Genomic DNA, 23,468 nt, shown 5'->3' on the forward strand with positions numbered 1-23,468 from the left:
TCAAATTTGGCTTAAATTACATGATTTTGATTCAGAATTGAATGAAAATCCGGAAATCAGGTTTATTTTTCTATTGGTCTTATAGTTTTTCATTTACATGTTAAAAACCAAAAATGAAGTTGGTGCGCTAACAGAACTGTTATCGTTAATTTTTAAACGGCTAGTCTGAAGAGAAAACCTATGAATAAATCGAAATCAGCTTACAATTTCTATTTCACCGAAAATGATAAAAGTCATAGTTGTTTCATCAAGGGTTTTGTCGATAGGTTTGGATTGCCATAGAGACAGAGAACAAGCTTAATTATTCTTCACAACTTCCAATAAAGGCAAAGATTTATAAGGCAACCCCAGTGATTGGGTATTGGTTTGTTTGTTTCAAGATGCATCAATGGAACGGCTACTTTTGGGGACAATTTGTTTAGCCAAAGTACGATCACCAAGGCAAAACTTGTAATGAACCGAGTGGTTTTTCCCTGGCACTGCGTCTCACTGATAAACTTACTAACTCGTCCGTATACATTTGTCCTGGTTTTACCCGTCTATCAGAATGACGCTCATACTGTTAGCTCCGAGTTTCAATTGTTTACCCACACGAAAAAAAAAAATAAATATACGTTCTATAAGAAGCAGTACAGCTTTTTAAGGTATTACTCAAGTATTGAACATGGTCGCCTTATCTGAGATTTGAAAAAGCGTATACCAGTTGGCTGAATAATCTCGAAATGATTTCGGCAAAGCGTGAAATATCGTTTAAGGTGACCTCTCCTAGAACAAACGCATCTGAAGACTGAGACATGACTTACATCTGAACTTCTCCTCTATCTCTATCCTTTCTAACCTCGTCAAATTACACGACACTCGATTCATTTATTTAACAAAAATGTCCCCAAAAACCTTGCTCCCAAAAGACGTTATTCTATTAATTTGATGAGTATAACGACCCGTACCCATGATGAAATTCTAGGAGTCCCCATTTTTCAAACCCGAATACAATTGAACGTCAATCGCAATGACCTCGTATCAAACCTAAAATAGCCGTCGATGCACAGCCTATACGATTGCGTCATAGTCCCATAATGCCACCGTCAAGATAAGCTATGTAAAAAAAGTTGAATATTACTTAATCGTCCAAATCCCGAGTGTCGTTTCCAGGTCACTCCCTTCTTTTACCTCTCAAAATGTGAGTGCATTTGGGGATGGTGTATACTGAATCATCCTGGGAGGCACAGGCGACTATTGATAGCGACACAGTCTAACTTGCGACTTTCAATCTTCTGTTTACACTAAGAAGTTTGAATTAAACATACACAGGTTGATGCCAAGGGCATCCAAACACCACAATAATACACGCCCCAATACACGTCAGATAAGAAAGCATATAGGTTTACTCCGTGTACACAGAGACTGGCGGCGAAAGCAAGATAACAAGATAACATCCACGCAAAGCAAACGTTGGATTTTCCGGTTTTCTGTCTACTGGCGACTAACGTCCCTATATATCTATAAAATCAAATGCCTGCCAACTTCCAGTGCAATAGTGAGCCCCGAGTTCAACTAACAAAATCAAGGTAAACATAATTTCTTCTTCGATTCCATCCATCCAATAAAAATCAGTCACACTTTAACATTTCTTTTAATAAAAAAAAAAAAAAAGATTTCTTATTTTTGCAAGATGTCAGTGCATCTGAGATCCACTGTGAGAAGAGCTCTGCTGCTGGCTAACAGAGCAGGTAATGGACCGATCGCCATTACCGGACAGAGAGCTGCTTTGGGCAATGCCTCAGCTATGGGAAGCGCCGCCGCATCACCAAATCCGAAACCTTCCATTCGAACCAATGTGTATGAAAACAACATTGTCACTTCCCCTTACGCTGATTGCGAATTTCACGACATGACGCTGACGCAAAAGTTCTTTGAAAGCGCCGTTCGTTGGCCGGACAAAATTGCATTGGTACGTCGTTTTCCATACTTTTACCGTAATGCTCACAATGTCACAGTTGGAAACATAAAGCGGTTTGAATCATTATCAAACATTCCCGATGTTTTTGTTCATAGGAATGTGGCATTTCCGGACGTCGGTACACATACAATACAATGAGTCAGGCGGTCCGCCGCTTCGGCAGTGCTTTAACGCGTATGGGATTCATTCAAGGTGAAGTTATGGGTATAATCGCTCCCAACCTTCCTGAATTTCCTATCGCCATGTTTGGAGCCGCTGGTGCCGGTATGCCCGTCGCTCTCGTTAACCCTACCTACACTGCAGGTAAATTATATTGCCTAAATAGTTTTTCGAATCTCATTCATTTTAACACTTAATTAATCATTTCTTAAAGATGAGATTGCTCGACAGATGACACTTGTCGAAGCGACGTGTTTATTCGGAGTGTCCGAGATGGCGGAAACATTGAAAGCAGTGGCTCAACTGTGTCCCACTGTCCGGCGAATTGTTTTGTTGGGTCCAAGCCAAGACGGATGTGCTTCCTATCAAGACATGATGCAAGACTCTGGTGACCTCTTCAACGACAACATCAAAGTCGGTTTTGTTTTTGTTTGGTTTTGCAATGCATGTGTTGAAATAACGAGCCCATTTTCTCACTTGTGTACAGATCGATATCGATAACGACATCTTCATTCTGCCTCATTCAAGTGGCACTTCTGGTACGTTTTGAAACGAACTAAGTTGATAAATTGGTTTTTTAAATGTCAAATATCTTGCATTGTAGGATTGCCGAAGAATGTGATGCTAACTCATTCGACTGTCGGCAAAAATGTTCAGCAATATTTACATCCCGAAGGCACCAATAACCGACCAGCCACAGGTATGTACAAAAACAAACCTTGCAATACTAGCGCAATTTGTGCTGGCTGTGATGATTGACGTTTGACTCTTTCAATAGATACCCATCAGGAAACGTACATCGGCTTCCTTCCGTTCTTCCATTCCTACGGAATGCTCGGACTGATGTTATCCGCCGTTGAAAGCGGTGCAAAGTTGGTGACGCTTCCGCGTTTCGATGTACCCAGTTTCCTGAAAGCTATTGATGATCATCAGGTATGAAATTAGTTGTTTTTCGATCAGCATGATCAGAACTTGAATTGACAATTGCATAGCCGACGTACTTGCATTTGGTGCCACCGTTGGTTTCTCTTATGACTAACCTTCCGGAAATGAAAGCGGAATCTTACAGTAGAGTTCACACCATTTTCTGTGGAGCGGCTCCACTTGGGGCTCCAGCAATTATGAAACTTCTCGAAAGATTCAAACAACCTGTAAGCTTTCAAGAAGGTAATCAACCACATTGAATGTCATTCTCAGAAATATTTCAGACCTAAACAAATGGTTAAACTATTTATAGCATACGGACTGACTGAGATGTCGCCTGGAGTCATGATGAGTCCACTGGGCAATAAGAAACTCGGTTCTTGCGGTTCACTTTTTTCACGAACCAAGGCTAAGGTTGTCGACCTGGAAACCGGCCAAAGAACATTAGGGCCTCACGAAGATGGGGAACTCTACGTGACTGGACCACAGGTCATGAAAGGATACCTCAAAAACCAGCAAGCCACTGACGAAATGATTGGCTCTGACGGATGGCTCCGCACAGGTGACATCGGCCATTACGACGAAGATGGTCATTTCTTCATCGTCGATCGTCTGAAGGAGTTGATCAAAGTCAAAGGCTTCCAGGTACGCATCAGGGTCTAAAACCTACAACTCCAATTGAAAACGTGTCTCTAACACATCATCGTGTTGGTCTTGTTAAAGGTTGCCCCGGCCGAGTTAGAAGAAGTGCTTACCACCCATCCGGCCATCAAGGAAGCAGCCGTGATCGGCATCCCAGACGAAAGAGTTGGCGAACTGCCTCGTGCATACGTCGTCAAGAAACCTGGAATGGAATCAGTCAGCGAATGCGATATCAATGCATTCGTCAACGCCAAAGTGTCGGCCCACAAACAAATCAAAGGAGGCATCCAGTTTTGCGATTCTGTTCCCAGAAGTAACATTGGCAAAATCCTGCGCAGAGAATTACGAGTTCAATATGCCAATAGCTGCAAGTAAAACGGTTCCCTATACGCTTTTAAATTGTACACAATAACTCTACCGCTACATATTACCTGTAAACGCGCATTTTGTGGGCTACATTGAGCAGCAATATCCGTCTGTTCAAAACTCACATGAAATCAATTATTCTCATTCAAACATGCCTTCGTTTTTATATACAACGGTCATTAATTTTAAAGGGTTTGTTGTGCTACATTACTCATCCATATTATTACATCTATATAATTACTCCATTTTATTGTTTTATGTGATTCTGTGTAAATACAACGATATGAAATTCAACACACACTTGCATCTATTCTCGCTCTCATTTCTGGTGTTTTCAGGAAGTAACTCTTCTCAGGTTCATCATTTCGGTTTGCAACACGTTTCAAATTGCGCACATTCAATTCACGTTATGCGATTGGACGTTCTAATTAACCGACTAATCAAGAACTGCCCAGAGCTCAGGAAACGAAATGCGTAAAATATCCATAAGGATTTATTAAGGTATAATTCAAGATGATGTATGCCAACAACTTAACTACACCCTCCCATTTCCTAATGACCGTTAAAATCTTCTATAGAACAGCCGCACTGCGTAGGTGTTGGATTTTCAAATCGGCCACCGATCAATGGCGGAAGCGTTTTGGAAAAATGGTCTAGCCAAGGCGCAATAACCATGGAAGATTCATAATTAATCAGATGGATTTTCCCGATGTGGTATATGTGGACTAACGCTGATAAAACTCTGATTTGTTCTAACGTGCCCTGGTCCTGGTTTTACCCGTTTATCTATAAGTGACGCAGAAACCGACCCCCGCTCGTCCTCTAACTATCCGCGTGTAATAGACAGTACGTATACACTTATCACTAGGGCGAGCCTTCATTTGTTTATTACCCAAATATGGATCAAGGCCGTTTCATTTCAAAACTCCATTCGAAAAAAAAATGGTCTGAATAACGAACTTTAATTCAAAGTCTTCGTAAAGGCTTTCATGAAACCCTATATACACCGAGTATAGGCTATGATATTTCTAACGATGATGACCTGTTATATACTGCAAACGTCTGGAAGCTTGACACACGAATATGATTTATACTGCTAATTGACTTGCTATTACAGCACCATCCAATATGTACGACGTATCGTTTCATTCAGTTGGCATAAACTACGTTAAACGGTCTTCAAAAGCTATTGCTCTACAAATCGATAACCTTTACACGTCAAATGTGCCGTCATATTCAATAAATATGGAAAATCCCAATTTGCTCAACGTCGAGTGCCATTTCCCAATACAATTTCTTTCGCAATGACATCATATCAAGCTCGAGGCAGTGCCTTTGTCATCTGCAATCTCGACGACAAATGCATGTACGTTACGACTACGCCTCATTTTCATTAAACGTGCCTTTCTTTCGCCATAATGCCATTGCCAACAGCGAGATAACTCAAATGATTATGACGTAACCGTGAAATCCCTGCTGCACTTTTCAGAGTATACTCTCGTCTTCTACGTCGCAAAATGCGAACGTACGCGTATACGTGGAGATGATGTAGCTATACTGAATGACCCCGTCAGGCACGGACAGCTATTGGTAAAAACACAGGTACAACCCACGTCATAATTATCTTTTATACTCGCCAACAAATTGAAGTAAAAGCTACACGTTCTGGCCAAGGGCATCCAAATAACCGAAATACCCCAAGCACCAAAATAAAACGTCTCCACCCTAAACAAATGAGATAGCGCAGCAAAGGTTTACCCCATCATGTCTACGATGTGCCAAGAGAGACGGGACAAAGACAGAAAGATAATTTCTTCTCAAAGTAAACGTTGGATTTTCCGGTTTTCTGTATCTTCGTCAGACTAACGCCCCCATATATATAACGGGGAGCCCCTACTGTCCTTTAGTGCAATAGTGTGATCCGAATCCAACTAACAAGAACATTAAGGTAACCCGCAATTCTTCTTTTTTCTATTCCGCAGCACGTCTATAATAACAGTCACGGAAATTGATCATCAATTATTGCATAGCAGATTTGATTTGAAAAGATGTCTATGCATCTGAGGTCCACTGTGAGAAGAGCTCTGCTACTGGCTAACAGAGCAGGTAATGGACCGATCGCCATTACCGGACAGAGAGCTGCTTTGGGCAATGCTTCGGCTTTGGGAAGCGCGGCTGCATCGCCTAATCTGAAACCGGCGATTCAAACGAGTCTGTATGAAAACAACATTGTCACTTCCCCTTACGCAGATTGCGAATTTCACGACATGACGCTGACGCAAAAGTTCTTTGAAAGCGCCGTTCGTTGGCCGGACAAAATTGCATTGGTACGTCGTTTTCTACACTTTTACCGTAATGCTCACAATGTCACAGTTGGAAACATAAAGCGGTTTGAATCATTATCAAACATTCCCGATGTTTTTGTTCACAGGAATGTGGCATTTCCGGACGTCGGTACACATACAATACAATGAGTCAGGCGGTCCGCCGCTTCGGCAGTGCTTTAACGCGTATGGGATTCAGTAAGGGGGACGTTATGGGTTTAGTTTCTCCCAACGTTCCTGAATTTTCGATCACCGTGTTCGGAGCCGCTGGAGTCGGTATGCCCGTCGCCCTCGTCAATCCTACCTACACTGCAGGTAAATTCCATTTGCTAAACAGTCTTTTGAACGATGCTATAATTGTGGGCCAATTTTATTATTTGTTAAGATGAGATTGCTCGACAGATGACACTTGTCGAAGCGACGTGTTTATTCGGAGTGTCCGAGATGGCGGGTACATTGAAAGCAGTGGCTCAACTGTGCCCCACCATCCGGCGAATTGTTTTGTTGGGTCCAAGCCAAGACGGATGTGTTTCCTATCAAGACATGATGCAAGACTCTGGTGACCTTTTCAACGACAACATCAAAGTCAGTTTTATTTTTGTTTGGTTTTAACAATGTATGTGTTGAAATAACGAGCCCATTTTCTCACTTGTGTACAGATCGATATCGATAACGACATCTTCATTCTGCCTCATTCAAGTGGCACTTCTGGTACGTTTTGAAACGAACTAAGTTGATAAAACGATTTTTTTAAATATCAAATGTCTTGCATTGTAGGATTGCCGAAGAATGTGATGCTAACTCATTCGTCTGTCGGTAAAAACATCCAGCAATACTTGCAACCCGAAGGCACCAACAACCGACCTGCCACAGGTATGTAAACAGCATTGCAACACCTGTGCGATTATGTGATGGTTAATAGCAAACATTTGACTCTTTCAACAGCTACCCATCAGGAAACGTACATCGGTTTATTGCCGTTCTTCCATTCCTACGGCATGGTCGGACTTTTGCTTTCCGCCGTTGAAAGCGGTGCAAAGTTGGTGACGCTTCCGCGTTTCGATGTGCCCAGTTTCCTGAAAGCTATTGACGATCATCAGGTAAATTAAAGTGACAACTCCCTCTCTACTAGACAAGCAGAACTTAATAATGTTTGAATTTGACAATGGTATATATAGCCGACGTACTTGCATTTGGTGCCACCGTTGGTTTCTCTTTTGACTAACATTCCGGAACTGAAAGCGAAATCCTACAGCCGAGTTCACACCATTTTCTGTGGAGCGGCTCCTCTCGGTGCTCCGTTAGCCATTAAACTTCTCGAAAGATTCACACATCCCGTGTCCTTCCAAGAAGGTATAATCAACCACATTGAATGTCATTCTCAGAAATATTTCAGACCTAAACAAATGGTTAAACTATTTATAGCATACGGACTGACTGAGATGTCACCAGGAGTCATGATGGGACCACTGGGCAATAAGAAACTCGGTTCTTGCGGTTCACTTTTATCCCGAACTCAAGCCAAGATTGTCGACCTGGAAACTGGCCAAAGAACATTAGGGCCTCACGAAGATGGTGAACTGTACGTGTTTGGGCCACAGGCCATGAAGGGATATTACAAAAACCAGCAAGCCACTGACGAAATGATTGGCGCTGACGGATGGCTCCGCACAGGTGACATCGGCCATTACGACGAAGATGGTCATTTCTTCATCGTCGATCGTCTGAAGGAGTTGATCAAAGTCAAAGGCTTCCAGGTACGCATCAGGGTCTTAAACCTACAACTCCAATTGAAAACGTGTCTCTAACACATCATCGTGTTGGTCTTTTCAAAGGTTGCCCCGGCCGAGTTAGAAGAAGTGCTTACCACCCATCCGGCCATCAAGGAAGCAGCCGTGATCGGCATCCCAGACGAAAGAGCTGGAGAACTGCCTCGTGCATACGTCGTCAAGAAACCTGGAATGGAATCAGTCAGTGAATGCGATATCCACGCATTCGTCAACGCCAAAGTGTCGGCCCACAAACAAATGAAAGGAGGCATCCAGTTTTGCGATTCTGTTCCCAGGAATACGATGGGCAAAATCTTGCGCAAAGAATTACGAGTTCAGTATGCCAATAGTTCCAAGTAAGACCCTAGTCGCTTTTAAATTGTACACAATAACTCTGCCGCTCCACATGACCTGTTAACGCGCATTTCATGGGCTGCATAGAGATACTGCTCAAGATTCACATGAAAACAATCATTTTTACCATATAACAAAGCTAATTGTTGATCCCATTTTAATGCAATGATATATTACCCGTGTAGGTCTGCGTCGCCATATTTATGTCATCTCGTGTAAATAAAATGTAAAAGGTAAACAACAAATATTTATCCAGCAATGCACACGTTCGACGCTGATAAGGATTTAGGAATGAACATGAGCCCCAAACAGCTGTTTATTGTAGCTGGCTATACTTTTGAGTAGTTAAAGTGAATGAGAGTCTCCATTCGCAAGACAAGCGACAACTAGAAGAGCCAACTATGAGGATCGGCTGTATAGCGGCATGTGTGCTGAGCCTTGTCGATTGACACCTGCAAAATACGAATTTATTTCTCTAGCTGCATCACAAAGAAGTCAAGATCCTCTGAAATTTGACATTGTTTTGTATACATTTGCGCCACATCTTTATCTCTAGTCAGTTTGTACATCGCTTGTCGTACATTTATTGTTACTACGTGGGGGGGCGCAGTTGCTCGTGCCGGTGTAGTACAAAAGTCGTGGTCCACATTACTTTCTACATCACACTGCCGCATCGCTGACTCTACTTGTGATTTCAAAGGTTCAAGTCCACAGCATTACGCGTTGTTTTCCTCCTTGGCGGTCAGCAACGAATGACGTCTTTAACCAAATTCCTGGTTTCAGTTGATATCGTTTCAACGCGTGTTATTGGCTAATCGTAGAGGGTCTGTTTATATATTTTGTGGCAACATGTAGTACTATACAACCGACCTATACGTGATTGTAAGATCGGAGAAAAACACATTGCCTTTGACTTTCAAGCGGTTCAAGTCTATTAAATCAGGCTGCGCAATTAATCAGATGGACAACGACGTCAATTGGTCCCTCACGTTTTCGTTGGTCGTCGCCTCCTTGGTTTTGTTTCTTCTTTACAGGTGAATTTTCTGGTTCACCTTGGCTTTCTTTATCTCATTTGTGGCGTTATAATTGAATACTTTACCCTAGGTACTTGACGTCAACTTTCACGCATTTCTCTGAACGCGGAATTCCCGGCCCGAAACCCGTCCCGATATTCGGGAATTTGTGGGGCATTTGGCGGGTGGTAAGAGAATAAACTGTCGTTGGCCTACATAGAAAGAAATAAGGGCGTTCGAATTAACTGTGCCATTTTCTCGTCCCGCCCATTTCGAAAAGAACTTACCTCAGCACGACCGCGATTTGGTGAGAAAATACGGCAAGATTTTCGGCTACTTTGATGGCTCCAACGCCAGTCTGTGGGTCACCGATCCTGAAATCATCAAGGCTGTTTTCGTCAAAGATTTCGACCACTTTACCAATCGCCGGGTATCAAATTTGCATACCATCCTGATTTCTTTCATTTCCTGAAATTCCGGCTGAGAACTTTGACATTTGCATGACGAAACGCAGAACATGACGTTCGAAAGCAAAATCGTTCGTCGGATGGTAAGCAGCGCCCGCGGCCAGGAATGGAAGGATATCCGCTCATCCATCACTCCGGCTTTCACTTCGGGGAAAATCAAGCGAGTCAGTGTCTGTTTGCATTCTTATGAATATTAGCTTCATTCTAATAGCAATCTCTCGTTGAAATTAAAGATGTCCACCTTGATCAAAGCGTGCGCTGACCAACTGGCCGTCAAATTTGATCGCATCGCCACCACCGAAGGCAAATTGAACGCTAAAATGTAAAGATATTACAGGTCTACGATCGAATATCACAGCCTGAATTATGAACATTGTTATATTAGCATAATCCTTTTGGATTTATATAGACAGTTTAGCGCTTTCACGATGGACGTGATTGCCCGATGTGCGTTCGGCATCAAGATTGAGAACTTGGGTGAAAAGGACGACCAATTCATGGCCAAAGCGAAAGCCATTTTCAATGCACCCGTCAACAAGACACCGCTGGCCGTTATTCCACGTCAGTTTCAAATATTGTTAGAGACTTCAACGTAGAGATAACGCTCATTCATTTCGAACTGATGTGCCTATAGTTATTTACCCAAAATTGATTCCAATATTGGGTGAACGTCTCTTCCTTACCGAAGGCTTCCAGTTTTTCATTCAATTATTAGAAAACTTGATCAAGGATCGAACTGCATCCAAGCAGGTGTTGTTGATCAATAACCACAGCACGCATCTTTAAAACATCCAATTGTTTGTCGTATGTAGAAATACGAGGATTTCGTGCAGGTCGCGACAGAGGCCATTACCGAATACACGAAGGAGGTCGAAGGCAAATCTGTGCCTAAATGGAATGTGGAAGAAATCGAGGAGATTGTTATCGCCCAGGTTCGCGGGATCATTTCATCCGCTTCTTTACACGTCAAAATGACCAATGATCTGTTCATCTTTCAGTCGGTTCTCTTCCTGTTGGCCGGATTCGATACGACGGCCACGACGTTGACCAACATCGTCTTCCTTTTGGCCTTAAACCCGGAAGTCCAAAGCCGATTGTACGACGAAATAGCGAAGAAGATGGAGTTTTACGTAATATTAAACAGACAACACTCTCAAGTGCCAACCAACTAAATTTACGTTCTCCTCGTCCAGGCAGAGGTGAAGCACGAAATGCTTATCGATTTGCCTTACGTCGACCAAGTCATCAACGAAGTGCTGAGAATGTATCCACCAGTACCGAGGTATATCACAATCTGATTCCCTATAATTTAGTTGGCCTTTAACGAACGTCGGCCCATGCATCGCATAACAGAGTAGAAAGAGAATGCAACAAGGACGTGATTTACAATGGCATTCAAATCAAGAAAGGCACCATCGTCACCGTTTCATCATTTGCTCTCCACTACGACCCGGACAATTATCCGGAGCCGGAGAAATTCAATCCCGATAGGTATATCACGTATATATACAATAGATTTCCTTCTTGATAACACTCGCGATCGGGTTTTCTTTCTTTTTGAAATCAACAAAAAAGGTGGAACGCTGATAACAAAGCTGAACGTAATCCTTACACTTTCCTGCCGTTCGGGATGGGCCCTCGCAACTGCGTCGGGATGCGCTTTGCCATGGAAGAGATTAAAATAGCCTTGTGCACGATGATACAGCAGTTCCACTTCTTTCCAGTCGCTGAAACACCGGTATATTCTTTTATATAATCCAATCCAATGATCTGATGCTAAGTAGATAGATTTCAAAAGGCCGCGGCTCTGTTGTTATAATTCACCCGTATTTTCCTTTGCTTTTTGTTTGTTTGGGATGTTCAGGAGACGATGCAATTCGAGAAAGGGTTTATGCAAGTGACACAGCCGGTGAATGCTATTGTTGGAATCGAGCGTCGCACTGCTCAGTGAATCTGCATAATCTTGTGATATTCGCCATGTATCGATAAAGATCTATTGCCTTGCAAAGGCCCGCCCAATCTTTCCATGTGTCCATCGGGTATATAATAACTCTCTCGTGTTGATTAACGTGGCATATATACACTTCATCAGCATAATAGCCACCAACTTGTTTTTAATCAAAAGGTAGACATATAAGCCTCTAAGAACATTCAATTGAAATTCTGTTCATCCGTTTTCATTCCTAAACGTCGTAACGATGCTTGTGCTTTGTATAACGGCGCATGGGTTTCATTCCCAGGTGATGCTCTTCCATTTGATATCACATCGCATCCGTTGGGTTCACGTATCTTTATCTCACTCATTCCAGAGTTTACACAGTGGTATGTTTGATCATCCCCATCTGTTTCGAACGTTATCTCGAGTCTAATGACCACGTACCTTTTTTCCATGTTGTTATTGAATCTTCATATCATCAATCAACAGACAGCATCTTTTGAATGCGGCAGAGTTTGTTTAAAACAAATGGAATTATTCGTCAAAGATGTTGATGTTACTAGACGCTTGAACGTTTCCATGTGAATAAGAAACTATATCAAGACAAACTCGAGCCCAAAAGAGAAAACTATAGGACACCTTAATGTGTATATAGCTCAGTCATGTGACCATTGTTATCTCAAAAACCTTAAGCTTTATGCTCCAAATTTGGTTTTTCCCGCCGACGTGTTATACCGATAATGTCTGTTTGATGTACCTTATGAGTGTGATGGGTAAATCCACTATATATCAAGTTGTTTTTAAAATCCCAGGATGTAAATTTACAAAGTGCTGCTTTGAGATAACAACTATGTCATTGGCAACACGATCACGCCATTGAGAAAAACACAAGTCGTGTAGAGCAATTTTTGGTTCAAGTATAGAACCAATGGAAAACGTCCAGTTTTCTTTCAACATTTGCATAACGGGGGGTCACGATGTCAAACGACGAATTGATCAGCGTCTTGAAAAGTCGTGTTCTGTTAATCTGCTCTCTTAACAAACAATCGCGTAATAACACGTCCTTCATTGAAATCCGTTGTTTTGCTTACTCGTCTCCAACGATCTGATAACCCAGCCCATTTCTTTCAAGTATAAACAAACTATACGGATGTTAAACCTGTTGGCATTGACTGAGTGCGTTATCAGTAATGTCCTATATGCATCCCAATCTAAAGAAAAACAAGGAAAAACCGACTTTATTTTTGTCGTAATCTGAGCACGTAAATGATGTGGCCACGTCAACAATGCACACCCCTTCACGTCATCTCTGCGCCTGTATAAATAGGCCCAAACGAACAAAACCGGACGGGCTGTACAGTTTCTGATAGCGTCCAGTAAAAACAAATGGCGTGGAGATCTTCCTTGCAAAGAACTGCCCTGCTGGCTAACAAAAGAGCCACTTTGACGGCAGTCGTCAATCATCAACAGGTGGCATTGAGTAATTTGGTTTCGCCGGCCCGCGAGACTCAGCCATTAACTGCTGGCGATGTTGCCAATAACAGCCGGATCGAAACGAACATGGTCAGTTCTCGTCACAGCGATTGCCCGCTTCACGGAATGACGATGGTGCATCGCTTTTTCGACAACGTCAGCCGTTACAGCAAACAAATCGCTCTGGTATGCAAAATCGCATTATAGTGTTTGGCTGATTAGCATGACATTTTTACCTATTTTTATTGAAATAGGAGTGCGGCATTACGGGACGCAAATACACGTACGAAATGCTGGCTCACCTCATCCGTCGGTACGGGAGTGCGTTGACGCGTGCGGGATTCAAGAAAGGCCAAGTGATGGCGATCGTTTCGCCCAACGTTCCCGAATTCGCCATCGCACTGCTCGGTGCGTCTGCTATCGGCATGCCCGTCGCATTGGTCAATCCCACCTTCACGCCAGGTAGGTCTACTTAAAAAATTTATGATCAAACGTCGTTCATTTCTTGAAACTGTTCTGTGCAGCTGAAATAGCTCGCCAACTGTCTACCGTTGGAGCGACGGCTGTCTTCGGTGTTGCTCCCATGGCCGAGTTACTCAAACAGGTGGCTCAACTTTGCCCGTCCGTCCGGCGCGTCATCTTGCTCGGCCCTCCTCAAGAAGGATTCGTCTGTTTTCAAGAGATGCTGCAGGATAGCGGAGATCTCTTTAACGAGAACGTAGACGTAAGAGCAGCTGTTTGGATTTGGATTTGATAATTCAGCCTTTTTGTTAATTATTTCATTGATATTTTCATGTCAGATTGACGTTATGAATGACACGTTCGTACTTCCCCATTCGAGCGGCACTACCGGTATAAGTTTTAGATAACGTCGATCAATTAACGTTTGATGATTTCGCTTTTATTGACACACAGGAGTGCCGAAAAATGTAATGCTTACTCACTTCAACGTTGGCTCTAACGTTACGCAGAACATTCATCCCGGCACGTCCAGGAATCAACTGGCAACAGGTACGTCCTATAAGTAATATTTCATCTAATTCGATTGTGGTTGAATTTAATCATCCGATGCTTGGCATGCAGATCAGTACCAAGAAACGCACATTTGTCTGCTTCCTTTCTTTCACTCTTACGGCGTCAATGGCATCATGATGATCGGCTTTGATTTGGGGGCCAGACTTGTCACTTTGCCCCGTTTCGACGCAGCTAGTTACCTCAAAGCTATAGATGATTACAAGGTAGTAATTTAAATTTAAACACAAAAAATTTAATTTTAAACTAAAATTATTTTACCTTCTTTCCTTGTGAAATCAAGCCAACTCTGCTGCACATTGTACCGACTCTAGCCTACCTGTTCATTAAGCATCCGGCCCTGAAAATGGATGGCTTCGAGAGGTTGCACACCATCTTCTGCGCGGCATCTCCACTCGGAGAGAAAACGGCTACCCAATTGCAAGAGAAATTCAATAGGCCGGACCTTCTGATTCAGCAAGGTAAACTTGTATGCAATGCCCACAACGTTACGTGTCCCACCTTCAACGAAATGCTGCGTTGCCAGGTTACGGACTGACGGAGACATCGCCCGGAGTGGCACAGACGCCTTTGAATAACGACACGTTCGGTTCTTGCGGCCGTCTCATATCGCGAACCAAAGCTAAAGTCATCGATTTAGAGGATGGCGTGACCACACTCGGACCTAATCAGCAAGGAGAGCTTTACCTGGCCGGCCCGCAGATCATGAAAGGATATTACAACGAACCCGAAGCCACCAAGGAAATGATTAGCGAAGACGGTTGGCTACGTACTGGCGATGTGGCCTATTACGACGATGAAGGCAATTTCTACATCGTCGATCGATTGAAAGAGCTCATCAAAGTCAAGGGATTCCAGGTAATTGACTTCCCTTTCGATCCGTTCTCGTCAGGTGAAACGATTGGTTTGGTTTTTGTCTTGTTTTTAAAGGTTGCTCCGGCCGAACTTGAGGACATTCTTGGAACGCATCCGGCAATAGCCGAAGCTGCCGTTATCGGCATCCCCGATGAACATGCAGGTGAACTTCCTCGAGCCTACGTCGTCAAGAAAGCTGGAATGGAATCCGTTAGCGACGCAGAGATTCGATCTTTCGTGGACACTAAAGTCTCGTCTCACAAACAAATCAAAGGTGGCGTCCAGTTCTGTGACGCCCTTCCTAAGAACAACATGGGCAAGGTCCTTCGGCGTGAGTTGAGAGCTCAATTCAGTCAATCGAAATAATTTTCAAAAAAAAAGCCCATTTATCGAGAAGCATGGAGTCATTTCCCCGATCTCGCTAATATTATCTATATTCAAAACAAAACAAATTGTATGCATAATATTCTCATAATTTTTTTATCTCATTTTGGTTTGTAACGAACGCTGCAAGTCATACGTGTTGCCTACCAGCTACGGGATTATTCAAATATAATGCTCCAAAGTCAAGTATAATAGTTCAAATATTTATAAAAAATTAACGTACAGTTTATTCATTCTACATGTTAAAACAAAAACCAACAAAAATCTATGGGCATTTTGGGGGTACCGTTCGAAATGTTCAGGTGTTTGTACGAGTAGCTGGAACAAAAAAACAAAATTGGAAACGACATTTGAGCTGGTCTTATTAACCTCGTGCGGCGGCTAGGGCGTGGGCGGCCAAGTGAGTGCGGCGTGCGGCAGCCACTTCGGGAGTGTCCTGGACCGGTTGAGGCATAGCCCACGGCATGTTGGCGTAACGAGCGGGCAAGAATGCAAAAACGCCATTGGCCAAAGCAGCTTCGTTGTAAGCGCGGTAGTGTTCGATGGTGGCGGCCCTCACTTCGGGAGTGTCTTCAACGGAGCGTGCACGACGAGCGACAGCGGCGTGAGCGGCCATATGGGAAGCACGAGCGGCTGCGACTTCGGCTGTTTCCTGTGCCGGGGGCTGGAGGGCCGAGTACGGAAAGTACAAGTACGGATTGTAGTTCCATCCGGCCGGGAACTGGGCAGAAGAGACGCACACGACGGCGAGCAACACGGCGAGAATCTGCGTCCCATTTCCACAAACAAAAAAACGGACAAAAACGTTCAATTATTACCAAGATGAGACAAATGAAGAGATTGAAACGAAGATGTTCAACTTACGTAGACCTTCATGTCGATTCGCTTTGATTTTTTTGATTGTGAGCCGAGCGGGAATTCGAAGTGGAATTAACGACAATCTAGCAGACTCGGCCACCTTTATATACTTGCGTGTGATTTTGCTGTTTATGCCTGCCAGCAAGGTTATTTGTTTAGCTTAAAAAAAAAAAAGAATAATAATAATAATGGCTATAGTTCTTCCGCATACGCACATTCCTTTTGGGCCGAGATACCTGCCTCCTCCTTTCCCTTTGACAGTCAAAGCCAGCGGCGATTTGAAATGTATTTCATCGCGTTATACATAGCTCTGCTTCATTTGTGTGTGTGTGTTGTTGGGTGGGGCTACCCTATTCGTCTTGTAACCTAGACTTGGCGTTGACATCGTATAAAACGTTTCTAAAAGAAAAAAAGAACATCGATCAGACCGAATCAAGCAACTCTGCTGACCTCGAACATCCAAACCGGTACAACCAAGTCTCACGCCTAGAATTTCAGGTAAAATCATTTTAAAAAGAAAAATGAAAGTAAAACAGCATTGGGATACGTTTGTTGTCTTGATAACGAATGAATTATTGGCGTGCGTGAAACTATATGCAGATTTTTCATTCACTAATGTTGTCTTGCACTTGACAATCGAATTTTCTGATGCTGGCGATTGGCTTGGCCATTCGAAATGCACACACGAGAGAATGCGCGATCTCATTTTGTACCGTCAAGGTACTTGAAACATTTCGCACGTTAGACAAAGAAAATTTGCCTAGCTAATTTGCATCTTGTTTAGGAGTTCGCCTGTAACAGCGTTAGAGGATACCACAAGTCGAAATCAAATCTGGACTTAACCGGTTCGATTTTGTGATTGAATGTTGGCATCTCTTTAACCTTGGCAAATCTTCGGCTCATTTTGAATCACACGCAAGCTTTTAATTAGCAAGATCGTGTGGCCTAATGGATAAGGCGTCGGACTTCTATCATTCCAGCCATCCGAAAATTGCGGGTTCGAGTCCCGCCACGATTAATTGATGTTTAATTTACGTTTTCTTACTGACGTGATACGCTTCTCTTGTGTTATGGTTGATATTGGGGTAGCGTCAAATGGAAGAAGCTCTCCATTACGAAAGACCTTCTGTTCAACATCGCTCTCATTCCTTTCCATATGTTCTATCCTAGAGCAAGGCTGCAAAGTCCACAATTAGAATCTTCCGTATTTTGATGGACGAAGTGGTGCATGTGTCAGCCTTCTAACTTTTACCTTCATCTGACGCACAACACAGAAATAGGAGTGGCTGTGCTAGAATTTCCTGAGCTGAAAACCAGTGGCCCAATTCGAAATTGAATGAATCCTTTTAAATAAATAACTGCTAAGTGAATTCCTCGGAAAACATAGAAGAACAATCTTTCCAACGTATCTATATAGGGTTGCTTTCTGATTGGGGCATGTTATCGCCATCAATTCGCAAGAATTGCCTTGACGTGGTTATGTATACCTTTTCAGCATTGACGTGGCAATGAAAGCGCCACACAGCGAATCGATGATTGACCTCTTTCACATAGATGGTTGCATTATACAGGGCCACTGGTGATATAGACTAAAGAGCGTAAAGAGCTGCGATTTGAGAATGGGAGAGATGATGTTGCGAATCACTTTTCGTAATGTCAACGGCATTCAGGATTACAGAGACAATAGGTAGGCCTCTTCATACATTTGTGGGTGGCTCAATGCGCAATTGCAGTCCGCTTTCAGTTGTGTATGTTATTGGCCTCGCATGTAGCCCTGAATTTGAAGCTGCTGCAGCTGAACTTAACAATTAGTTACCTTCTTCCATTAACGGCATAAACTGAATATGGCACACATCGGCTTAAATTGATCAGTTTCATTTCCATTCATTTCCAGTTCTATCCAGTAAGATATTTGAATGGAGACATAAGTTCGTTTGTTTTTTCCCCTTTTTTATTACAAAACGATTGAATAAAAAAGATTTTAGAAACAAATCAAAACCACGAAAGGAAAAAAAGGACAGGAATGAAGGAAGCGGAAACAGTTCGATGTTTTAGTCGACACGGTAAGCAACGGCGTGTCCGGGGGTGAGGACGGTCTTGGTCAGAGTGGCATCACGGACGGGCACTGCGGGAGCAGCCACTGCAGCGGGAGCGGCAAAGTTGTAAGCGAAAGGAGCAGCGGCGTAGCCGTAGTTGTAGCCGGGGTAGTTGTGGCCGGGGTAGTTGTAGCCGGGGTAGTTGTAAGCGAATGGAGCGGCACCGTAGCTCAGGATCTGGCGTTTAGCGCGGACTGGAGCAGCAGCCGGAGTAGCGGCAGCTTTGGCCTCGGCGTATTTGATGGCGAATTGCGCCTTGGCAGCGGCTACCTCGGGTGTGTCCTGAACTGGAGCCGGAAGGGCAACAGCGGCAGCAACGGGGGCAGCAGGGACGACTCCAGACTTGGCGGCAGTAACAGCGGCAGCGTGTTCAGCCTTGGCTTGGGCAACTTCGGGGGTGTCCTGGACTGGGACGGGTGCTACCAAGTTGGCGACTGGGGCAACGGGCAGGTCGTTGGAGAGGACGCGGAAGCCTCGGGAGTCAGCGGTGTAGGAAACGCGGACCTCTTTACCCTCTGGGTTGAGGTAAGCGTAGCTGCCGACTTGGTTGCCGAAAGCATCACGAAGGTTGGTAGCGGACTGTCCAGGGTGGGCATAACCGTAGCTGGCCTGGCCGAGCTCATCCTGGGCGTGGTACTGGCTGGCGGTGAAAGATGGGTAGCCATAAGCAACGGGGTAGGCAGCAGGGACGGCAGCGCGAACGGCAGTGGGGACGGCAGCGGGAACGGCATTTGAGGGAACAACACTGGCGTAGGGGTAGTATCCTCCGTAGTATCCACCATATCCACCGAGTCCGTATCCGTAGTTGCCAAAGTATTGAGCTTGGGCGGCGACAGCCAACACCAACAGGCACGCAATCTGTAAATGTCAATGAAAAAACGCAATAAAGTATTGTTTGAATTCATTTTGTGCCGAGCGATGAAGACAATGATGGAACTATCATTTAGTTTTACCGTGGACTTCATCGTAGTTCGCTGAAGGTGAAGAGTAGAGAAGAGGAGCTCGGTAAGAATGCTATTGATCGACTGTTGCCCGGCGTTTATATACTCGTCCACCTACTCCAGAAGCCAACGTGAGCATCCAAGGTAGTCAAGTCGAAGACAAGTCTGCAGGTTTCTCAATTGTTTTGCCTTGACAACACCCTAAATCATGGACATCCTTATCCACGCGTGCAATCGCTTAACGACCTTGATACGAGACAACAAGATGTTACTAACTCATTTTTGATGAATTCTTTGGCGTCAATATTTGCTTGCATCGAAAAGGAAATGATTCATGCTGCGCTTGATCGGCGAAGATCAAGTTGTAGACCCACATCACTCAGCAAAGCTTACCCACTTATCTTATATCGAATTTCATTTGGTCTTCCCTTCGAATGAGTTGAGATTCAAAATGATTGAACTTGAAAAATTTACGCTGTTACGCATAGCACGCATAGGGAGCACCACCGTCCTGTCTGATGCAATCAATTTGTTTTGGAGCAGTTTATAGTTGTCCCAGCCTATGTTGCCACGATCAGGTATAAAGGAAAGCGCAATTTTTAAATAGAACATCATCTGTTTGGCGTGTAGCGTTTCGTTTAGATATATATATTGACACTGCTGCCGCAACAGCCCTCGTCTGATAGCTACGTACAAGTGTTACTTCCTATTCGAGTACTTACAGGCTTCAAAAGGGAATAACGGTCAACGGGAGCACAGTGCTTCTGGGTCTTACCACAAACAGATGTTTGTTTTTTGTGGTTATCTAATAGACAACTGGAATGGCTTGCCGAGTATAACCTACATGAATAAACGCTCTAATATTTAAAATGGCTGAGCTCAGCAAGACTACAATGCTCGCCACACAGTTGAACAGATCTGAAGCTTTTCCGACGATGGCGCTGAATAAAATGTTTGCCTTGCTTGCTGTTCTTCTGTTCAATGGTCTTTTAAGTAACACGTGAGTACAACCTGCTAATTAAATTATAGATGTTTGCTTATTACTTTAAACAGCCACATTTTTCACTTCCTCGCTACACAATGTAACAAACATTTTTTTTAAACTGACCATTTGTGTATAATATCGTATAGCAGCCACGAATGTTGTGTTGTAAGATTTAGCATTTTCCAATTTGCACGTGCAATCTATAGATCGCCAATAATCAGTCCCCCATCAGGAATCCAAACTCGTCTTGGTGTGAAAGTCGATATAGACGCATACGGAGTAGAAAGGTCATACGAACCCTTCAATCGGCAACCCAACTTGTACATGAACGTCACGTACGATCTTTACGAGGTGGATCCTGCAGTACTTCCTACGGTTCGAGCTGAGATTATGCTCGAGGACGATATGGCAAACAATGAAAAATTAAGAATTATTTGGGACATTGCTGTCGCTGCTAACCCTACTTACAATTCAGTAAGCCACCCCGTCTCCCCACCCCCCCAAAAAAGGGCGTTAGAAGTATGAAAACAAACTTGATTTGGGAATATCTTTTACAGGAACAATTGGCCGCATATGCGTACTCCATGACAGAACCCGAATATCTTTACGCTGCGTTCAATGAAGAAACAAGCGCATTCCGCGATGATTCAGACTATAATTCATACTACTACAAGGGATATTTTGGTCTTCTTTTGCTAGCGTGTCAAGATTATGAGTTTGAGCTTTACAGGGGAGTCAGTTACACAGTGCCAGCTGAAGTGAACCAGTATATCCGTTTCAACAGGTTCCTGTCATCTAGTACGAATTTGGAAATTGCTCAAAATTACGCCAGTACTTCCAGCGGGCAAGGGACGCTTTTTATAATCCAGGGAAAGAAAAGCGCAAACCACATCGCCCCGTACAGTGTTGTACCAGGAGTTGAAGAATACCTTATTTCTCAAGAGGAGCAGTTTTTCGTAACAGCCATCGGTGACGTGATTTTTCCGGACGGGAATAAGGCCACTCAAATAACGATGTCTTCAGTCAGCTACTCGTATTGAACGCGAGCCGGACTATGCTGCAACCAACACCTATAGGCTTTGTGTATACCAAACGGTTTGTTTGGTATACTCTCGCTTCGTCTTGGTGATGCAGTGTTCCAGACTGATAGTTCCTTCACTCAACTATGCATTTTGATTCTTATTTGACACGTGAATTATTTGGGTGTGAATAAATCAGCCACTTTATTACGTTTGAGTATATGAAATAATTGCACTTTCTTCTTACCTTGTCAAATCGGCAACATTGGTTAAACACATTTTGCACATAGAAAACGAAATAGAATTCAAGAACAATTATTTTTGATTCGCATCAATTGCTGTCTAAAGATTTGCATTATTTGCTTTTGTAAATGTTGTGTGCACGGAGGACGCCATCGTAAGGCCAACCGAGCTGAAATTGCCGTTTTCCTATATCGTCAGCGACTCGAATCAAATCACACATCATTAAAACCAGACTGTTGACTACATTCAAAAATTATATTTAAATACTTGCGTATTGATAATTGCGTAATTTATTTATAACGATTTTGTGACATAATCATCTGATGGTACTACTACCTGGCGTACCGCTGATACCCCTTGGAATTCTTAGTCCCATCAAACAAAATCAACAACAATTTGAGTAAATATCCCTTTTCCAACCGCACTCAACTGCTGAGACTTTTAATGTTCTGTTTTTTTGTGTGTTTCGTATAGAATTCGGAAATGGGTCGTGTTCTCTGGTACGATACGTTCACGGTGGTTCTATTACACATAGACACAGCGATCGAGAGAATAATATTGTGGGGACTGAGCAATTCAAGTCTGCTTCTGTTTGCCTATTTCCTTCGCAACGAGAAAGGGATAAAAGAGTCTTTCCTATTCTGAAATAGACGCATAACGGAACGATGTATGACCGACAGGCCAAACTATAGATTCAGTATCAATCAAATCAGAAACAAAGATTTTCAAACACAATGACCAGATTACTGTATTTCTTTTCTTAACAAGCGACAAAAGCAGGGCAAGGATGAGCTCCACCTCGGTGGTTAGCTCCGACATGAGCAGGGCCAGGGTGAGCACCACCGATTTGACCGGCACCAACATGGGCAGGGCCGGGATGGGCTCCACCGATCTGACCAACTCCGACGTGGGCGGGGAATGGATGAGCTGCTTCGCTTTGGCGTTTCAATCGGACTTCGGTGGTTGGGGCGGCGGGAGCAGCAGCTTGAGCAGCAGCAACGGCCACAGCGTGTTCAGCCTTGGCTTTGGCAACCTCGGGGGTGTCCTGGACTGGGACGGGGGCTACCAAGTTGGAGACTGGGGCAACGGGCAGGTCGTTGGAGAGGACGCGGAAGCCTCGTGAGTCGGCGGTGTAGGAAACGCGGACCTCTTTACCCTCTGGGTTGAAGTAAGCGTAGCTGCCGACTTGGTTGCCGAAAGCATCACGAAGGTTGGAAGCGGCCTGTCCTGGGTGGGCATAGCCGAAACGGGCCTGGCCGAGCTCATCCTGTGCGTGGTACTGGCTGGCGGAGAAAGATGGGTAACCATAAGAAACGGGGTAGGCAGCAGGGACGGCAGCAGTTCGAACACCGGTGTAGGGGTAGTATCCTCCGTAGTATGCACCATATCCACCGAGTCCGTATCCGTAGTTGCCAAAGTATTGAGCTTGGGCGGCGACAGCCAACACCAACAGGCAAGCAATCTGTCAGCCGCATAATAGAAATTCGGGGCAAAATGATATAGATTTAATTCAAACCTCGGCTGAGCAAATGAAACAATAATGAATTATTCAATTGTTATTGAAATCTTTTTACCGTGGATTTCATTGTAGTTCTCGTGTACAGAATGAGCTCGGGATGGATACTGAAGACATGCTGCTGCCCTAGTCTTTTATACCCCGTTCACTTG

At 43.8% G+C, this 23,468-nt stretch overlaps 8 protein-coding genes and 1 non-coding gene across 11 annotated transcripts; 6 read left to right on the top strand and 3 right to left on the bottom strand.

Moving 5' to 3' along the window:
- Positions 1 to 1,430: 1,430 nt before the first annotated feature.
- Positions 1,431 to 4,345, top strand: LOC123466281 (probable 4-coumarate--CoA ligase 3). 2 transcript variants are annotated; one of them, XM_045178305.1, is made up of 10 exons: positions 1,431 to 1,568; positions 1,655 to 1,951; positions 2,056 to 2,263; positions 2,334 to 2,533; positions 2,607 to 2,658; positions 2,724 to 2,819; positions 2,898 to 3,052; positions 3,112 to 3,286; positions 3,357 to 3,688; positions 3,767 to 4,345. In XM_045178305.1, exons 2-10 carry the CDS (start codon positions 1,673 to 1,675, stop codon positions 4,058 to 4,060), a joined length of 1,791 nt encoding a protein of 596 aa, XP_045034240.1. In that variant the 5' UTR covers positions 1,431 to 1,568; positions 1,655 to 1,672; the 3' UTR covers positions 4,061 to 4,345. The 2 variants fall into 2 exon arrangements, with proteins under 2 accessions (XP_045034240.1, XP_045034241.1); XM_045178306.1 differs by having other exon boundaries at positions 1,464 to 1,568; positions 1,673 to 1,951.
- A 1,507-nt stretch (positions 4,346 to 5,852) lies between these two features.
- Positions 5,853 to 8,743, top strand: LOC116929153 (probable 4-coumarate--CoA ligase 3). The gene is made up of 10 exons (XM_045178307.1): positions 5,853 to 5,999; positions 6,085 to 6,378; positions 6,483 to 6,690; positions 6,761 to 6,960; positions 7,035 to 7,086; positions 7,153 to 7,248; positions 7,321 to 7,475; positions 7,554 to 7,728; positions 7,801 to 8,132; positions 8,211 to 8,743. The coding sequence occupies exons 2-10, from the start codon at positions 6,100 to 6,102 to the stop codon at positions 8,502 to 8,504; spliced, it is 1,791 nt and encodes a 596-aa protein (XP_045034242.1). The 5' UTR covers positions 5,853 to 5,999; positions 6,085 to 6,099; the 3' UTR covers positions 8,505 to 8,743.
- A 491-nt stretch (positions 8,744 to 9,234) lies between these two features.
- LOC116929158 (cytochrome P450 3A9) lies at positions 9,235 to 12,077 on the top strand. Its single transcript, XM_032936316.2, has 13 exons — positions 9,235 to 9,532; positions 9,603 to 9,699; positions 9,792 to 9,941; positions 10,026 to 10,142; positions 10,212 to 10,300; positions 10,388 to 10,539; positions 10,613 to 10,728; positions 10,791 to 10,910; positions 10,977 to 11,108; positions 11,172 to 11,260; positions 11,332 to 11,469; positions 11,554 to 11,716; positions 11,843 to 12,077. Exons 1-13 carry the CDS (start codon positions 9,459 to 9,461, stop codon positions 11,927 to 11,929), a joined length of 1,524 nt encoding a protein of 507 aa, XP_032792207.2. The 5' UTR covers positions 9,235 to 9,458; the 3' UTR covers positions 11,930 to 12,077.
- A 1,171-nt stretch (positions 12,078 to 13,248) lies between these two features.
- Positions 13,249 to 15,712, top strand: LOC116929154 (4-coumarate--CoA ligase 1). The gene is made up of 9 exons (XM_045178308.1): positions 13,249 to 13,573; positions 13,642 to 13,849; positions 13,912 to 14,111; positions 14,188 to 14,239; positions 14,303 to 14,398; positions 14,471 to 14,625; positions 14,703 to 14,880; positions 14,946 to 15,277; positions 15,350 to 15,712. Exons 1-9 carry the CDS (start codon positions 13,301 to 13,303, stop codon positions 15,638 to 15,640), a joined length of 1,785 nt encoding a protein of 594 aa, XP_045034243.1. The 5' UTR covers positions 13,249 to 13,300; the 3' UTR covers positions 15,641 to 15,712.
- A 135-nt stretch (positions 15,713 to 15,847) lies between these two features.
- LOC123475520 (cuticle protein 2-like) lies at positions 15,848 to 16,670 on the bottom strand. Its single transcript, XM_045178311.1, has 2 exons — positions 16,523 to 16,670; positions 15,848 to 16,424 (listed from the first exon to the last, which is right to left on the bottom strand). Exons 1-2 carry the CDS (start codon positions 16,532 to 16,534, stop codon positions 16,023 to 16,025), a joined length of 414 nt encoding a protein of 137 aa, XP_045034246.1. The 5' UTR covers positions 16,535 to 16,670; the 3' UTR covers positions 15,848 to 16,022.
- Positions 16,671 to 17,450: 780 nt separating this feature from the next.
- Positions 17,451 to 17,534, top strand: Trnar-ucu. Its single transcript is given in 2 exon segments — positions 17,451 to 17,487; positions 17,499 to 17,534. It is a non-coding gene; the product is annotated as a tRNA-Arg (tRNA).
- A 915-nt stretch (positions 17,535 to 18,449) lies between these two features.
- On the bottom strand, positions 18,450 to 19,703 carry LOC116929166 (cuticle protein 7). Of its 2 annotated transcripts, XM_045178309.1 has the most exons (3): positions 19,566 to 19,703; positions 19,015 to 19,470; positions 18,450 to 18,894 (listed from the first exon to the last, which is right to left on the bottom strand). In XM_045178309.1, exons 1-3 carry the CDS (start codon positions 19,575 to 19,577, stop codon positions 18,568 to 18,570), a joined length of 795 nt encoding a protein of 264 aa, XP_045034244.1. In that variant the 5' UTR covers positions 19,578 to 19,703; the 3' UTR covers positions 18,450 to 18,567. The 2 variants fall into 2 exon arrangements, with proteins under 2 accessions (XP_045034244.1, XP_032792215.2); XM_032936324.2 differs by having other exon boundaries at positions 18,450 to 19,470; positions 19,566 to 19,702.
- A 564-nt stretch (positions 19,704 to 20,267) lies between these two features.
- On the top strand, positions 20,268 to 21,875 carry LOC123475519. Its single transcript, XM_045178310.1, has 3 exons — positions 20,268 to 20,553; positions 20,745 to 21,012; positions 21,096 to 21,875. The coding sequence occupies exons 1-3, from the start codon at positions 20,423 to 20,425 to the stop codon at positions 21,576 to 21,578; spliced, it is 882 nt and encodes a 293-aa protein (XP_045034245.1). The 5' UTR covers positions 20,268 to 20,422; the 3' UTR covers positions 21,579 to 21,875.
- Positions 21,876 to 22,522: 647 nt separating this feature from the next.
- LOC116929169 (cuticle protein 6) lies at positions 22,523 to 23,463 on the bottom strand. Its single transcript, XM_032936327.2, has 2 exons — positions 23,375 to 23,463; positions 22,523 to 23,262 (listed from the first exon to the last, which is right to left on the bottom strand). The coding sequence occupies exons 1-2, from the start codon at positions 23,384 to 23,386 to the stop codon at positions 22,561 to 22,563; spliced, it is 714 nt and encodes a 237-aa protein (XP_032792218.2). The 5' UTR covers positions 23,387 to 23,463; the 3' UTR covers positions 22,523 to 22,560.
- Between the last annotated feature and the right edge of the window lie 5 nt (positions 23,464 to 23,468).

This window comes from Daphnia magna, linkage group LG8, assembly GCF_020631705.1.
Source record: "Daphnia magna isolate NIES linkage group LG8, ASM2063170v1.1, whole genome shotgun sequence".
NCBI lineage: Eukaryota > Metazoa > Arthropoda > Branchiopoda > Diplostraca > Daphniidae > Daphnia > Daphnia magna.